The sequence below is a fragment of the Triticum aestivum genome, chromosome 4A (assembly GCF_018294505.1).
Source record: "Triticum aestivum cultivar Chinese Spring chromosome 4A, IWGSC CS RefSeq v2.1, whole genome shotgun sequence".
In the NCBI taxonomy this organism is placed as follows: Eukaryota; Viridiplantae; Streptophyta; class Magnoliopsida; order Poales; family Poaceae; genus Triticum; species Triticum aestivum.
The window spans coordinates 637360234-637375755 of NC_057803.1; the positions used below are offsets into that span (position 1 = coordinate 637360234).

The following is a 15522-nucleotide window of genomic DNA, read 5'->3' on the forward strand; positions in this document are numbered from 1 at the left end:
GACGAGCCACCGACCATCGGGGTGGCGTTGAGGTCGATGGGCGCGGGCGCGGGCGTGGAAGGCGCGGGCGCGGGCGTGGAAGGCGCGACCACACTCACGTCAGGTGAGCACTCCCCGAAGAGGCGGGAGGCCTGCGGGTAGACGTGGAAGCTGGGGACCGGGTTGCAAGTCGACGCGCGGGGTGAGTCGGGCAGCACCATCCGAGGAAACGCCGACGAGCCGGTGCTGGCCCTGGCGACGGCGGCTTGGAGGACGTTGTGTTGGCTAGGGTTTACCCCTAGCATGTAGAGCGCCTCCCTCGTTGCCGCGGCGACGCGGGCGTTGGTGAACTCCTGCTGCGCGGCGGCGGCCTCATCCCTCGCGTCCGCGGCGTGCCTCCGGCCCTTCCTCTTGGCCGACTCCCTTGCCCGCTGTTCGGGCGTCAGCGCCTTCTTCGGCTTGGTCGCGGCGACGGTCTTGCGCGGGGCACGAGGCTTGCCTTTCCCCGAGGGGGCGACGACGCCGGACGAGGCGAGGGAGGCGAGGCCGGCAGCAGCGTCGAGGTCGAGGTCGATGGCGTCCTCCATGACTGGTTAGGGGCGTGGGCGCGCGCGGGCGGGAGCGTTTTGGGGGAAAATGGAGGGGAATGTTGGTGGCTGCCACCAACCGGCTGGCCCGGGGAGAGAAGTCGGTGCGCGCGCACGTCCGTCTCGTGTCCGCGCCGACGCATATCCGACTCAAAATTAGGCCTAAAATGGGTCGCCCGCGGACAAAAACGGACGCGCGTCCGTTTGGGTCGGCGCGTTGGGCCGCCACTTTTGTCCGCGCCGACCCAAACGGACGCGGGCGGACGAAATGGGTCGCTGGAGTTGTTCTAAGTGTTGGCGTTTTAGTTCAAATGAAACCACAACCACTAGTTTAGCACGGAGGGAGTATATTTTAGAGTTCAAATTTAAAACAAGCACAATTTCCAATTTTAAAGGGACGCAAAGAGATTTAAAGCGCGACCCAAGGCACCGTATTCGGCGCACCCATCCCATCCGCGCCGCACGAGAGCATCCAAAAGCCCTAAACCTTTGCCCCCCATTCCTCCGCTCCACCCCACCCATGGGCGCCGACCGCCTCCTCCACCTCGTCCGCGCGCCGGCGGCCGCCCCCGCGGGTCCCCTACGCGGCCACCCCCGGCCGCACAGCCGGGTCCGCCTCCCCGCGACGCCCGCCGCCGGGATGCGCCGCGTCGCCGTGTCCTGCTCTGCCTCCGGCTCCGGACCGGCCGACGAGTTAGGCATGACCTACAAGGGCGCCGGCGTGGACATCGACGCCGGGACCGAGCTCGTCCGCCGCATCCGCAGGCTGGCCCCCGGGATTGGCGGCTTCGGCGGCCTCTACCCCCACGGTGCACCTCTACTCTTCCTCATCTTGCTCGCTTTTCCATGCTGCCTTTTACTCTAGTTAGCGGTCCTCTGTACTGCGATTCAGAATTCAAGCGTGGAGACGCAAGAAATCCGTTGCCTATGATTGTGCGTAGATCGGAAATTGGTTGTACAGGGGGATGCCTTGTTACATAATTCAGTAATTGATGGCCTTTTTTCTGTCAGTGAGAGGGGGCGATTGTGAGGTACTACTATACTACTGTTTGGTAGATATATGTTGTGGAAAGTGACAGGTGTGGAAAGTGAGTTTCTTATGTTGTACTCCCTCCGTTCCTAAATATTTGTCTTTCTAGAGATTTCAACAGGTGACTACATATGGAGCAAAATGAGTGAATCTACACTCTAAAATATGTCTATATACATCCGTACGGTAGTCTATTTGAAATCTCTAAAAAGACAAATACTTAGGAACGGAGGGAGTATTTGACTAAACAGTAATTGATATATGTATCTACCAAGCACAAACAGTATTATAGTATTAGGCTAGTAAGAGTAAGAGGTCTGCGTCGTGTATTTGACTAGTTATTACTCGTTTACTTACTTGGATACAGAAATGTGTTGCCGTGTTAGTAAAATTTGGTCTTCTGCCATTTTGTTGAACAGGGGACGAGTACCTTGTGGCTGGTACTGATGGAGTTGGGACGAAGCTCAAGCTCGCGTTTGAGACCGGTATTCATGATACCATCGGGATTGACCTGGTATGTTCTCACTTGCTTTTCATACATGTCGTCTTTCAGATTTCCTAGGAGAGTCGATGAACATTTTCTGTGTCTGATCCATCGTGTCAGGTTGCTATGAGTGTCAATGACATTGTAACTTCTGGTGCGAAGCCATTGTTCTTCCTCGATTACTATGCTACGAGCAAGCTCAATGTTGACCTTGCAGAGAAGGTATACTGTCAGTATTGCTGCTCATTTAGCACAGTAATTCTTGCTCTTGCTCATTTTATCTGTCTTCCACCCATGGAGGATGATATCTATCTAGCTTTGATGGTAACTTTGTTTTGTACTTTCATAGGTCATCAAGGGGATTGTGGATGGATGCCAGCAATCAGATTGTATTCTGCTGGGAGGAGAGGTGAGATATTCTGGAATAATGCACAGATTTATAAACTGTGAGAGTACCTATTGATCTGTGCGCATCAGTCTGATAGTAACTAGATGATCTGCCATTTGATTATTTATTCTTGGTACATCGACGAAGTTGACTCACAGCAATGCATAAATACTTAACATGGCCATCTGTTTTACTCTTAGCAATGATATTTACTCTCCTGAAGCATTCCACATGGGCCATACAACTCTGAATATAAGCAGCATTTAGAAAAAACTGCATAACTCAGTGAGCTATTGTTGATACAGACAGCAGAAATGCCTGATTTCTACAAGGAAGGTGAATATGATCTGAGTGGTTTTGCTGTGGGTGCCGTAAAGAAGGATAAGGTCATTGACGGTAAAAACATTGTGGAGGGAGATGTCCTGATTGGCCTTCCTTCCAGTGGGGTTCATTCGAACGGGTTCTCTCTTGCTAGGAGGTATGCATTTATCCAGCTCCATTTGTTTAAAATCCACATAGATGATTGAGAGTGCAAATCTGATGTCACTGGTGCTTTCCTTTTGATACAATTATTGCTTCTGGTTAACGACAGTCGGAAAAATGTTTTTTTTTCTAGAGTACTGGACAAAAGTGGACTCTCCTTGACTGATCCTCTCCCAAGAAATGATGGTGTAACAACTACCGTTGGTGAAGCTCTCATGGCACCAACTGTCATCTATGTCAAGCAGGTTAGCTTATTCTGACGAATGTCTCATATCCAGTTGACCATTTCCTGAATTTCTGATTCAGTTGTGTGGAATGAAAAAAGGTACTTGACATTATCGGCAAGGGTGGTGTAAAAGGACTAGCCCATATTACTGGTGGTGGCTTTACTGATAATATCCCAAGAGTATTTCCTAAAGGACTTGGGGCGAAAATTGTCACCGGGTCGTGGCAAGTGCTGCCTGTGTTCGAGTGGCTTCAACAGGTAAGAGCAAACAAATCCATTAGCTTGTCATGCACATTCTTGGAGCCCCGGTGAATATAGTCGCTTGTTTATAATCAAAATAATTGGTTGATGATTTGGTATCCATCTTGAGAACTTATTAATATCAGCCAGCCCAATGGTATTAGGACGTTAGTAACAAAACAAATATCTAAGTAACAATTTGTTTGATACTCGATACCAACATTGCTGAAAGTATGGTTAGTGCTGGCATGTGTATTAAAGGACCTGCAATGTTAAGCTTGAATTGGATGGGGATCTGGGAGCTTGGTAAAACATCACACAACAGAACAAGCATAGGATTCTGTGTAGCCCAGAGAAACACCGACATTATGATGTTTTTATGCATCTGTGTGCACAGTGCTCATCTGTCTTTTCGCAAAAAAAAAAAGTGCTCATCTGTCTGATCCTTAACTCCTGTTTTTTTTCCCCGACACTCCCAGGTTGGCAAAATCGAAGATGCTGAGATGCTGCGAACGTTCAACATGGGCGTCGGGATGGTCCTTGTAGTAAGCAAGGATGCGGCGGACAGAATCCTGGAAGAATCAAGTCCGGCTTACCGCATCGGAGAGGTGATCCAGGGCGAGGGGGTTCAGTACGTCTGAGAGCCTACACAAGCATCTCAAACTTCTAATGGTTGAGAATTGTTTAGCTGATGATGGGCAAAGCTGCCCAGGTTTTTCCGTAACCCCGCAATCTATCTTACGGGGACAAGTATCGGAGTAAAAGTAGTTTACTCCAGTGAGATTTGACAAAAAACGGGAATAATGTTTCTGGGTTCGTGACCACTCGCTGCAAACAGCTGGTGTTGCTATCCTGAACGTCACTTCACAGTTGATGTGAATGCCTCTGGTGTGCTGAATTTTCTTGAGAAATCACATATATAAATTACATCTTCTGGCCTGCTCACCCATCTGAATGAAATGGAACTTTTTTTTTTGGGAGAATGAAATGTAATAATCTAAGGGCCATGTATTGCTCAAGTCACACAATCGCCACGCGACTCAAATCAAACATAAAAAGTATGATTGTCAAGGGCCTCGGTGCCCAAGACAGCAGGACCTCGACTACGTAGTTCGTAGTCGCGGTGGATAGGAGCGCTAGGGTTTTTGCCTGGCTGCTCTATGATGCGGGAGGGGAAGATAGAAGGAAATAACTTTATTGCTTATCCCTAAAGGGTGCTAACTATCTGATATATAAAGGCCCCATGGGCTAATAACAAACTAGAAACCTATACGAAATAAACTAGTCTAGGAACTAATGTGCCCGGATCAGGACTCCTGTCCAGCCTGCGCCTTGCCTGATGCGGCCGTCGGCTGCTCCTGGCCGCGCGGCCCACGTCTGTAAGACGTGCCCCACATGACATCTCTCCCCCCCTCGACGAGCAGCTCGTCCTCGAGCTGAAAAGCGGGGTAGCGCTCGACGAAACTGTCAAGATCCTCCCATGTAGCTGACGAAGCTGCTTCACCCTTCCAGTGGACGAGTAGCTGGCGAACGCCGCGTGCTAGGCGCGCACGAGTCACGCGCTCTGGTTCTGGAACAGCCGCCCCGTTGTGGATCGAAGGCAATCCCGGCGGTGTAGTTGGAGGAATGCCGAAGAACTTCTTGAGGAGGCCCACGTGGAACACGTCATGGAGGCGCGAGCGTGCCGGAAGCTCAAGACGGTATGCCACGTCGTTGATCACTTCTGAAATGCGGTACGGCCCATAGAATCGTGGCTTGAGCTTGCCCCTGGTTGGCAAGTTGAGAGAGGACGCGGCGCGCTGTCGAAGGCGAAGCCAAACCCAATCGCCCACCTCATGCCGAATGTCCCGATGACGTCTGTCGTAGTAGGACTTATAGACCGCCTGTGCCTGTTGTAGACGATAGCGGACGTCCTCGATAAGTTCGTCGCGCTCAGCCATGCTCCTGGCCACTACAGCCACCCGTGTGTCGCCGGGCTCGTAAGAGCGAATAGTGGGAGGGTCACGGCCATACACAAGCTTGAACGGAGTCTCTTGGGTTGCTGTCTGGTAGGCGGTGTTGTATATGTACTCAGCCCAGGGAAGCCACCGGAGCCACTGCTTGGGACGATCCCCGGTAAGACACCGTAAATACATCACAATGATCTTGTTAGCAGCCTCCGTTTGACCATCCGACTGCGGGTGAAATGCTGACGTCATGTGCAGCTTTGTCCCCGTGAGGCGCATGAGCTCTCGCCAAAAAGCGGAGGTGAAGACGGGGTCGCGGTCAGAGACCATGGACTGCGGCACGCCATGGAGACGAACAACCTCAGCGAAGAACACCTGTGCCACTGACTCTGCCGTGTATGGGTGGGCTAACGCCACAAAATGGCAATACTTGCTGAAGCGATCCACCACGGTGAGGATGACAGACTTCCCGCCTACTCGAGGACGCGCTTCCACGAAGTCGATGCCGATGTCAGTCCACACGCCCGTGGGTACCGGCAGCGGCAGTAGCAGCCCAGCGGGGTGCAAGTGCTCGGACTTGTACCGCTGGCAAGTACCGCAAGTGCGGACGTACTCCTGCACCGTCTTGCGAAGGTTAGGTGCGTGGAAATCGCGGCGGAGACGATGCAATGTGCGCAGGACGCCTTCATGCCCATCATCGTGCACGGCACTGAGAATCTCCTGGAGTAGCGGGGATGACGGCGGAATGTAGAGGCGGCCGTTGAAAGTAACGAGGCCGTCGGAGAGCGCCGAAGGCTGTTGCCGCGCACCTGCCGTGATATCCTCCCGCAGTGTGACGAGCGCCGGATCAGTGGACGTCGCTTGCCGGAGGCGATTGATGAAGTCGAAACGAGGCCCTGAGACCGCCATGATCGTCGTCTCCTCCGTGTCACGGCGGGAAAGTGCATCCGCCACCGTGTTGGTACTACCTGCCTTGTACTCCACCGTAAAGTCGAATCCCAGGAGTTTGCCAACCCAATGATGCTGCGGGATGGTGGCCAAACGCTGGTCAAGCAGAAATTTGAGGCTGTAATGATCCGTTTTTACCACAAACTGACGCCCCCATAGGTACGGCCTCCAATGGCGAATCGCGAGCACCAGGCCGATGAGTTCCCGTTCATACGCTGCCAGGGAACGGTGACGTGGCGCGGCTGGCCGGCTAAAGAAAGCCACCGGGTGGTGGTCCTGAAGAAGGACGGCCCCGAAACCGTACGTCGATGCGTCACACTCGACGATGAACGGCCGTGTAAAATCCGGTAACGCGAGGACGGGAGCCGTGGTGATTGCCGTCTTGAGGGTGTTAAAAGCTGCTGCCGCCTCCGGCGACCAAGAGAAACCATCCTTGCGAAGGAGGGCCGTCAGGGGCGCGGCAACCACGCCAAAGTCCTTGACAAACTTGCGGTAGTACCCCGCAAGACCGAGAAAGCCCCGAACCGCGCGCGCCGAGCGTGGTTGCGGCCAGTCCGCCACTGCCTGCACCTTTTCCGGATCCATGGCCACGCCTGCAGCGGAGATGGTGTGACCCAGGTATGCGATTGATTCAACGGCGAACGCGCATTTGGAGCGCTTGACGAAGAGCCGGTGCTGGTGCAGGACCGTGAAGACGGTGCGCACATGTCGGAGATGGTCAGCCCATGTCTCGCTGAAAATGAGGATGTCGTCAAAGAAGACGAGAACAAAACGGCGCAGGTATGGCTGCAGCAGATCATTCATGAGGGCCTGGAACGTGGCCGGCGCGTTGCAGAGTCCGAACGGCATCACCAGAAACTCGTAGAGGCCGTCATGAGTACGGAAAGCTGTCTTCGGGATGTCCTCCGCACGCATCCGCACCTGGTGGTAGCCGGAACGTAAATCGAGCTTGGTGAAGAAACGAGCGTGCCGTAGCTCGTCGAGGAGTTCGTCCACCACCGGAATCGGGAACGCATTCTTGACAGTAATGGCGTTCAGGGCGCGATAATCGATGCAGAAGCGCCAGGACCCGTCGGCCTTGCGGACCAGCAGTACCGGGGACGAGAATGCGGAACAACTCGCACGGATGATACCTTGGGCGAGCATGGCGGCGCACTGACGCTCCAGCTCGTCCTTGTGCGCGGCCGGGTATCGATACGGACGGACGGCCACCGGGGCGGAACCAGGTAGCAGGGTGATGCCGTGATCGCGGCTGCGGGGCGGTGGCACGCCGGAGGGGTCGGCGAAGATGCCGTCGAACTCGGTGATGATGGCGTCCAGGAAGTCGCGGCCGCTGCATGATTTTAGGGCTGGCCCGTCCGGTCCTGCAATGCCGTGCCAGCACACCCGATGGCCCCGCCGCCAGAATGTCATGGAGAGGGCTCGGAAATCCCACAGGATCGGTCCGAGCGACGCCAGCCACTGCGTGCCCAGGACAATGTCGTAGCCTGCGAGCGGCAAGGCGAGGAAATCCTCCGCGAACTCCTCGTGGCCGATGCGGAAGGGCACGACGCGGTACGCGCCCTGGCACGGAACGCGCTCGCCGTTGGCCACCGTGACGCGCATCTTCTCTGTGGTGGGGGCGGTAACGTAGCACGAGCGGCCGCCTCTTCGGCGATGAAGTTGTGGGTGGAGCCTGAATCGATCAGGGCGAGGAGGGAGACACCTCCGAGAGTAATCTGCATCTGCATGGTTTTACTCGTGCGCACGCCGGCGATCGCGTGGAGCGAGATTTGAGGGTCGGCCCGCGATGCATCATCAGTGGCGGAGGCCGCGTCGTCGTCGTCGTCGTCCGGCGCTAAGTCGAGGAGAAAGATGCGCTGGCACACGCGGTTGTGGCCCCTGCCAAACTTCTCGTTACAGTTGAAGCAAAGGCCCAGGCGACGGCGTTCCTCCATCTCTGTCTGGGAGAGACGCTTGATTGGGCGTCCGTCCGGCAGATTGTGGCCCTGCTGGGGTGCGGCTGGTGGGGCCGGAGCGGGGGGCGCGAGGCGTGGTCCTGGTGTCGGCAGGATGCCCTTCTGTGGAAAACGCACCGGTGGCGCGGCGGAAAGCGCGCACTGGTCGCGCAGCTCCAATTTGCGGGCGAGGCTCATGGCGACGGCGAGGGACTGTGGGTTATGGATCTCCACGTCGAGGCTGAGGGGTGGCTGGAGTCCCGCGGTGAAGATCTGCACTTTCTGTGTCTCGGATAAGGTGCCTGCCCGGGGAAGGAGTGCCTCAAACCGCTCCTGGAAGTCGACGACGGACGTCGTGCGTTTGCACGCCATTAGTTCGCCCAGCGGGTTAGCGCGCAGCGGTGGCCCGAAGCGGAGATTGAGCAGCTCGGAGAAGCGGCGCCACGGAGGTGTGCCCTCGTCGCGCTGGACCTGCATATACCATAGTTGGGCAGGACCCTCGAGATTGTAGGACGCCATCCACACCTTCTCCTCCTCGGCGATCCGTTGTTGATGGAAGAAGGACCCGCATCTGTTGATGAAGGCGAGCGGATCAGACTTGCCGTCGAACTTGGGGAAGTCCATCTTCTGGAACCTGGGCGGCCGATCATTGTGGTGCTGCCCATCATGGGCGGCGGCAGCGCTGGACGAAGAGGAGGACTTGTCCTTCTGGAGTGCGGTGACGGACGACTGCAGGGACGTCACCGTGGCCGTCAAGGCCTCGATCATCTTAGCCAGATCCGCGGTGGTCGGTTCTGCCATGCCGGAAGTGACCGAGGCGGCAGCGGATTGTGGCGATGTCGGGGAGCTGGGCGCGGACACAGGGGGGAAAGCGGCCGGCGGATGGAGCGTGGACGAGGAGGAGGATTGCCTGGAACCTGATACCAAGTTGTCAAGGGCCTCGGTGCCCAAGACAGCAGGACCTCGACTACGTAGTTCGTAGTCGCGGTGGATAGGAGCGCTAGGGTTTTTGCCTGGCTGCTCTATGATGCGGGAGGGGAAGATAGAAGGAAATAACTTTATTGCTTATCCCTAAAGGGTGCTAACTATCTGATATATAAAGGCCCCATGGGCTAATAACAAACTAGAAACCTATACGAAATAAACTAGTCTAGGAACTAATGTGCCCGGATCAGGACTCCTGTCCAGCCTGCGCCTTGCCTGATGCGGCCGTCGGCTGCTCCTGGCCGCGCGGCCCACGTCTGTAAGACGTGCCCCACATGACAATGATCGTCATCGAGGAAAAACTCGAGTTATTGGAATGATTTCCTTTCATAAGAACAAAATTAATTAGAAACGAAGGCAACTTTTTCACGAGGAAGAGGAGGAAAAAAAGAGAGGAGAAAACAGAAATATTATGAACATCAAGATGGCGAGGCGGTCAAAGCACACGCCACGATATGCCAACGATCGCTCTTCCCGGCCGGTCACCGGCGGTGGTGGACGATGCCGGTGCAGCGGTCCTTGATCCAGCGGAGGCCGCGGCGGAGCGACGCCTTGACCCTGGCCTCCACGGCGTAGGCCTTGTAGGCGGCCACCCTCCGCCGGCGCTTGGCCTCCGGGTCGCCCGCCCACCACGACGGCGTGGTCACCGCCGACGACCCCCCGCTGCCGCCGCCGCCATTGTTCCGCGGCGGCCCCGCCGACGAGCCCCGGAACTCCTCCAGATCCCTCATCGTCTCCCCTATCTGTTGCCTCTGCCGCGAAATGCAACGTGCCGGGACGCCCGCGCTTGCAGTTGGAGCACCGCGGGAGACCTGGCTGTATATATAGCCCGTGTGATAGAGACGAGGCCGGCCATGACGGACGGACGGTATGATTGAGAGAGATCGATCGATCGACCTCCCACTGCCTGAAAACTTCGTCAGTAGTGCTTGGCAGGTCACGGCCGGACGCGCATTATTCTTCTCCTTTCATCGTGCAACAAATCCTTGGGCCAGCTGAGACAATGCATCGCCACATAGAATGATAGTTCAGAATATTAATAGGCTCTTTGGTGAAAGAGATATCTCTATTGCTCATGTAAGTAGGAATCAGAACGTTGTTAGCCACACACTTGCTACTTTCGGACAATCGAAGGGCCGAACTGCAGTTTGGTTGCGCTCTGGACCTGCAGACGTTCCTCTGCTATGTAGGAAAGGAACGAATATTCCAACGGTTGAGCAATGAAATCCTTTTAACCCCGCAAAAAAAAATCGCGAAAAATTACGCGGTCATCATACTCCTAGTTGCCTACTAACAAGGATAGATAGATAGTAGATTACACTAGTTTTCTTTTACTCCCTCCGTTCGGAATTACTTGTCGTAAAAATGGATGTATCTAGATGTATTATAGTTCTAGATACATCTATATCAAGACAAGTAATTCCAAACGGAGGTAGTTGCGAGGATACCCAGCTGACATGAACGAGTAATGGTATAAACAACATAGATATTTTTTTTTAATTTATAAACAACATAGATCATGAGATTATTACAGCACTTTTGGCATGAGGTAAAAAACCAAATTTAGGGAATAAGAGCGATTTGTTCTTGTTCGCGATTGTTATTTTTCGGTCGTAGTGGACGAGCAGTTCGCAAGTTGCCCGGCCAGCAGCAGCTGGGATTTATACACAAGGCAAAACAAGTGGCGCCCTGCCAAGTCAACCACACCGTTTCACAGCATGCACAGCCTGCGGATTTCTTTTTTATTAAATTATGAACTTCCCAATGCCCTGCTAATTTTGTCATACAAAATCAAGAAGATTACCTGTAGCCAAGTGGAGCATTACTACATAAAGAAAGAAACAGGCTAGCATATCACCACCTTCTTTTCTTCATCAATCGTGCCCAGGACCAAAACAAAATGGCCCAAGGCAATCCACGTATGCGGAACAAAAACAAAACTACTGTATGTTCATAACTAAATCCGATAATTTATTCTTTCCTATCATTTGCCTGAAAAGTTTTACAAGTCTCCAATTGTACTTCCGATCCATCATATCTGTAACTCCCCCACAAAAAGTTACCTACACCAGACAGTTATAAACTTATTGGAGACGACAACAAGAGTCGAGCCCGCCCGCAATACAGGCGGGCCTTTTTTTAACTGATACAACCCCCGCGGCAGAGGGGCGCTGCTGCACTATGTGCCATAACAGACTTGTGCTCAACGCACAGCCACCTGAGTTCAGACTTGGCAACACACAGTCATCACCATATAACTAACAGTAACAGTCACAAAAAAGACATTTACAACAGAAGCAGTCATCTCCACGTCGCGCCAAAGTGCGAGACGAAGAACCGGAAGTCCGGGTGGTCCACCTGTACGCAGCGGAGCCAGTTGTCCGCCTCCTGCATCAGCGACGTGACGCTCTCCTGCTCCGGGGCGCCGTTGGACGCCCACAAGGAGCTGCGGAGCTTGTAGGACGCCAGCCCGAAGGCGGGCAGGGAAAGCCTGCCCGTTGCGGTGGTGCAGTGGCCGATTCCCTCGAAGCCGGGGCATGCTGGTGTGGTGGGATGGCTATCTGCAAGTTGAAACCAGAGCATTTAGTTAGCGTTCCATGCATGTCCAGAATACTGGTGTCGTCTAGCGGAGGCAAGATAATAAATAAATTCACTATTTCGTATGGCGCTAGAAACAGGGTGCGGGTGCTGGTGTTTTTACCCTTGGAAGGTGTTGCCAGGCAATGGAATGTCAAGAAGCACGCGTCCAGGTCCTTCAGCGTCGGTCCTGTTGGGATTCTATATATGGGGTACCTGCAATCAAAGCATGAGGATGAAACCAGTAACGTATAGAATCATAGCAGCACTGCCACTGCAGTGTTGCTCTTCTATCTTATGCTGAAATACAGCACAGTATGCTGAAATGCAGCACGATAGGCATGCCTAGTTGTTTAGGCATGGCAACTGGTAGGCATCCTCTGCATGGGCCAGCACAGTCGGCAAATGTTATAACTTGGCCAGTACTGTGATGGCATCATGCTTAATTATAATGAAACCAAAACGTTGTCTACAGAAAAACAGGTACAACGTTATGGCCAGATGCTATCAAATAAAAATGAGGATGGCAGGTAATAAGTGGATAATACATGGCAGGTAATAAAAGGATATAATGAGGATGGCAGGTATTACGGAATAATTGATCACAAATAATTTAAACTCTCAGAAGTTTAGGAACATCTACAGCAAAAGAAGATAATACATGGCAGCCAACAAATGGAACAGAACACATCTTACCACTGGAAAAATGACTGACTAAACAGGCTCAAAAGTGTTTGAAACATACCATGCAACAGACATCCAACTGGATGGCAGCAAATCACAGCTTCTGAATGTCTTTAGAGCCGGAAATCTATCCGCAAGAACTGATACCTGGAAAGAATGCAGAATAAGATTCTATACACTGGAAGTCCGTAACATGCTTTGAGTTCTCAAAGAAACAAAACTTACCTTGTCTGTTAAAGGCTCTCTGCCATACGGAGGATCCCGCTCCAGATGCTCAAATATAGGAAAACTTGCAGATACAAAAGCATCGCCGTCCTCACTTTGTAAGACACCATTTTGAGCAGCATCAGTTTCACTGCTACTCTCACTGCTAAAATCCGTAGATTCCCCGTCACTTTCATCCAGAGGATGCCTTAAGCGAGAAAATTAAGTATAAGAAGTTATGCGCTAGCAAAGGTTTCGCCCAAACAAAAAACACATTCTAAACTAGCAATACTTTGTTTCGAACCTATTCTCAAGACTTCTCTTATTCGTCTACTTTTGTTTCTTATTTTCTTTTATATGTACAGAACATAGTTAAGGTTAACTTGCACACCAACCCTAGCTCATAGAAATGGCAAGCACTAAGTTACAAAGTCAAGCTCAACATCTGTACAGGTTGATAAAGGAGAAACTTCTGAAATTACACAAGCTAAACAGGATTTCACCACGAAAGTAGCTTAGACTTTAGCAAAGCAGTAGAATTTTCCTTTAAACATCTCTGGAAAAGTAGTAGAAACAAACGGAAATCTCTCCTCTACCCTCAGTTTTGCCAAACAGTATCCGTATGTATAAACTGGGACAGATTTTATTACACTAACATTTTAGGTAAGAGCAAGTATTATATAATACGTACTAATTTTAGTATACTTAAGTGCATTCCTCATAATTTTAATTGTTACCATATATGAACAATCCTCAAGCACAAACAAAACAGATCATACCAAAAAAAATGAGACAAATGAATCTGCTAGACAGATTGACCTATGGACTGTTTATATATTCCAAAAGAGAGATTTTCCTAGAAGTTATAACTTTCATAGCGCATATAAAGTTGTTACCTGGTACTTGCAACAGGTCTAGATGGATCAGCATACAGCTGGATAGCAGAGAGATATGGCACATAATATTGTATCACGGAGTCACCGCCATTTAACACCAGGGGAACACCAGCCCCATAAGCACTCCACTCCCTGAAAGACTCCCAGAGATCATCAAGGCAGAAGTAAGGAGATGAATCCATGGCATCTCCACTCCTCCGCATCCTCAGGCTTGTCTGCAGCAGAACAAAACCAATATAGCTTAATCGTAGAACAGAAGCAATATGATTCAATAACCAAAAATGGTCTAGCTACTGGAAAACAAAATCCATTTGCGCAGACAGAACACGTGCAAATATCACTACATGATTTAAGCCTTCAGAGAAACTAATGATTTGTAGATGGCAATTGGCACAGATACATATTGCATGGATACGCAGATTGCAAGCAAAATCAGAGTACCTGAATAGTTACTATATCTAAGTTACATCAAGCGCAATTAGCGGAAAATCAAAAGCTCCAAAGAGACTAACTGTGTCAATTTCATTCGCTAACACTAGGAAAGTAGTGCTTAAATATAGACTAAACCAACCAATATTGGCTGAATAAGCATTCCCTCAAGACAAATTTCTTCTAGGAAACACATTCTAGCAATCATCAGTTGGGGGCCATGGTTAAGAAAAGTACACATGAACTGCCACTAGGACCATGCTGGAATTGAACAACAGCTGCTGCTCACCATCCACAACTACTACCATTAAGAACTTTCAATGGCCTGGAACAACCAATAAATTCAAGCGAAATGCAGTCAGTCTGGAGTAAACTATGAAATGCGGCCTCGACATATTCATCCAGAATCCTTCACTTTCCTTTGGAAAATGACGCATCGACCATCTGAATAGACCTATGTCGGTGAACATAACCAACCTAGACCAGAACAATCTACACTTTATTATGTAGTCGTCACGTTTTAGCAGCTTACTAAATATATATGAATCTAAAAAACTAAGTCCCTCCCGACCCTGCGCCCCACATATATGTAATCCAATCTACAACAGCACGCTTAGGCATGGAAGGATGGATACCTCGGGCGTGTTCCGGACGGGCACGGAGGGCGTGGTGGAGGCGAGGAACCTGTCCAGATTCCCGGCCTCCTCCTCCTCCTCCGCGGCAGGCGCGGAGGACACGACATTCACCTCGGCCGCCGTGGAGGCGAGCGAGGGCTTGGAGGAGGTGGAGGAGGAGTCGTCGGAATCCGCCCGGCCGTCGGCGTCGAGGGACGCGGAGACGGCCGCCGCCGCGGCCGTCTTCCGCCTGGGGGAGGGGGACGGGGAGAGGGAGGGGGAGGTCGGGGGGCGGCGGCTCTGCAGGCCCTGCTGCTGGTGCTGCTGGGTCTGGCGGCGGTGGGGCGGGTAGTAAAAGCGGTCGCCTTTGAGGTGGCTGCGGGAGGAGGCGGCGGCGGCGCCGGAGGAGCCTGCCATGGTCGCGGCGGCGAGGCGGGGGTAGGGTTTGGGGGCGACGGGGTGGGGGATTCGGTTCGGGGCGGGCGAATTGGGATGCTTAGGGTTAGGGTTTTGCTGGCCCTTTTAGCCCTCTCTCTCGCTCGCTCGCTCCCTCGCTGCCTTTGTTTTTCAGACGGGGGTTTGGATCTGAAGACTGGAGAGGAGGACGAGGGCAAAGTACAGCGGCAGGCAGGCAGGCAGGCAGGCAGTTCCTCCTCGCGGTGGCAGGCTGAGGAGTTTGTGTGGTGTTTTGTATCTTTTCTTCATGTTGTATATCGTGTTTTAGTTTTCACGTGAAATCAGAGAGATCTTGGGGGGGGGGGGGGGGGGGGGGGGGGGTGGGGAGCGATAATACCGGTTCGTCTCCCGCAGATGTGCGATGGCCTCGTATGATGCCTACTTTAGGCATCTGTTGATGCTGTTGCGAGTCATGATACAGCTTCGGGGG

At 52.3% G+C, this 15522-nt stretch overlaps 3 protein-coding genes across 4 annotated transcripts; 1 reads left to right on the forward strand and 2 right to left on the reverse strand.

Moving 5' to 3' along the window:
* The first annotated feature begins 1001 nt into the window (after positions 1–1001).
* LOC123087814 (phosphoribosylformylglycinamidine cyclo-ligase, chloroplastic/mitochondrial) lies at positions 1002–4357 on the forward strand. Its single transcript, XM_044509924.1, has 8 exons — positions 1002–1375; positions 2016–2110; positions 2201–2302; positions 2430–2489; positions 2774–2946; positions 3085–3196; positions 3277–3435; positions 3897–4357. Exons 1-8 carry the CDS (start codon positions 1087–1089, stop codon positions 4056–4058), a joined length of 1152 nt encoding a protein of 383 aa, XP_044365859.1. The 5' UTR covers positions 1002–1086; the 3' UTR covers positions 4059–4357.
* Positions 4358–9291: 4934 nt separating this feature from the next.
* On the reverse strand, positions 9292–10063 carry LOC123087816 (uncharacterized). Its single transcript, XM_044509925.1, has one exon. The coding sequence runs from the start codon at positions 9961–9963 to the stop codon at positions 9715–9717; it is 249 nt and encodes an 82-aa protein (XP_044365860.1). The 5' UTR covers positions 9964–10063; the 3' UTR covers positions 9292–9714.
* Positions 10064–11178: 1115 nt separating this feature from the next.
* LOC123087817 (uncharacterized) lies at positions 11179–15144 on the reverse strand. 2 transcript variants are annotated; one of them, XM_044509927.1, is made up of 6 exons: positions 14658–15144; positions 13594–13808; positions 12719–12863; positions 12555–12640; positions 11934–12025; positions 11179–11793 (listed from the first exon to the last, which is right to left on the reverse strand). In XM_044509927.1, exons 1-6 carry the CDS (start codon positions 15051–15053, stop codon positions 11534–11536), a joined length of 1194 nt encoding a protein of 397 aa, XP_044365862.1. In that variant the 5' UTR covers positions 15054–15144; the 3' UTR covers positions 11179–11533. The 2 variants fall into 2 exon arrangements, with proteins under 2 accessions (XP_044365862.1, XP_044365861.1); XM_044509926.1 differs by having other exon boundaries at positions 12719–12905; positions 14658–15138.
* Between the last annotated feature and the right edge of the window lie 378 nt (positions 15145–15522).

Coding starts and splice junctions, on each gene's coding strand:
- LOC123087817 (XM_044509926.1), bottom strand. CDS start 15,053: ATGGCAGGCTCCTCCGGCGCCGCCGCCGCCTCCTCCCGCAGCCACCTC. Junction 13,809..14,657: donor CCGTCCGGAACACGCCCGAG/GTATCCATCCTT, acceptor GTTCTGCTGCAG/ACAAGCCTGAGGATGCGGAG. Junction 12,906..13,593: donor AGACCTGTTGCAAGTACCAG/GTAACAACTTTA, acceptor TTCTCGCTTAAG/GCATCCTCTGGATGAAAGTG.
- LOC123087816 (XM_044509925.1), bottom strand. CDS start 9,963: ATGAGGGATCTGGAGGAGTTCCGGGGCTCGTCGGCGGGGCCGCCGCGG.
- LOC123087814 (XM_044509924.1), top strand. CDS start 1,087: ATGGGCGCCGACCGCCTCCTCCACCTCGTCCGCGCGCCGGCGGCCGCC. Junction 1,376..2,015: donor CGGCGGCCTCTACCCCCACG/GTGCACCTCTAC, acceptor TTTGTTGAACAG/GGGACGAGTACCTTGTGGCT. Junction 2,490..2,773: donor GTATTCTGCTGGGAGGAGAG/GTGAGATATTCT, acceptor TTGTTGATACAG/ACAGCAGAAATGCCTGATTT.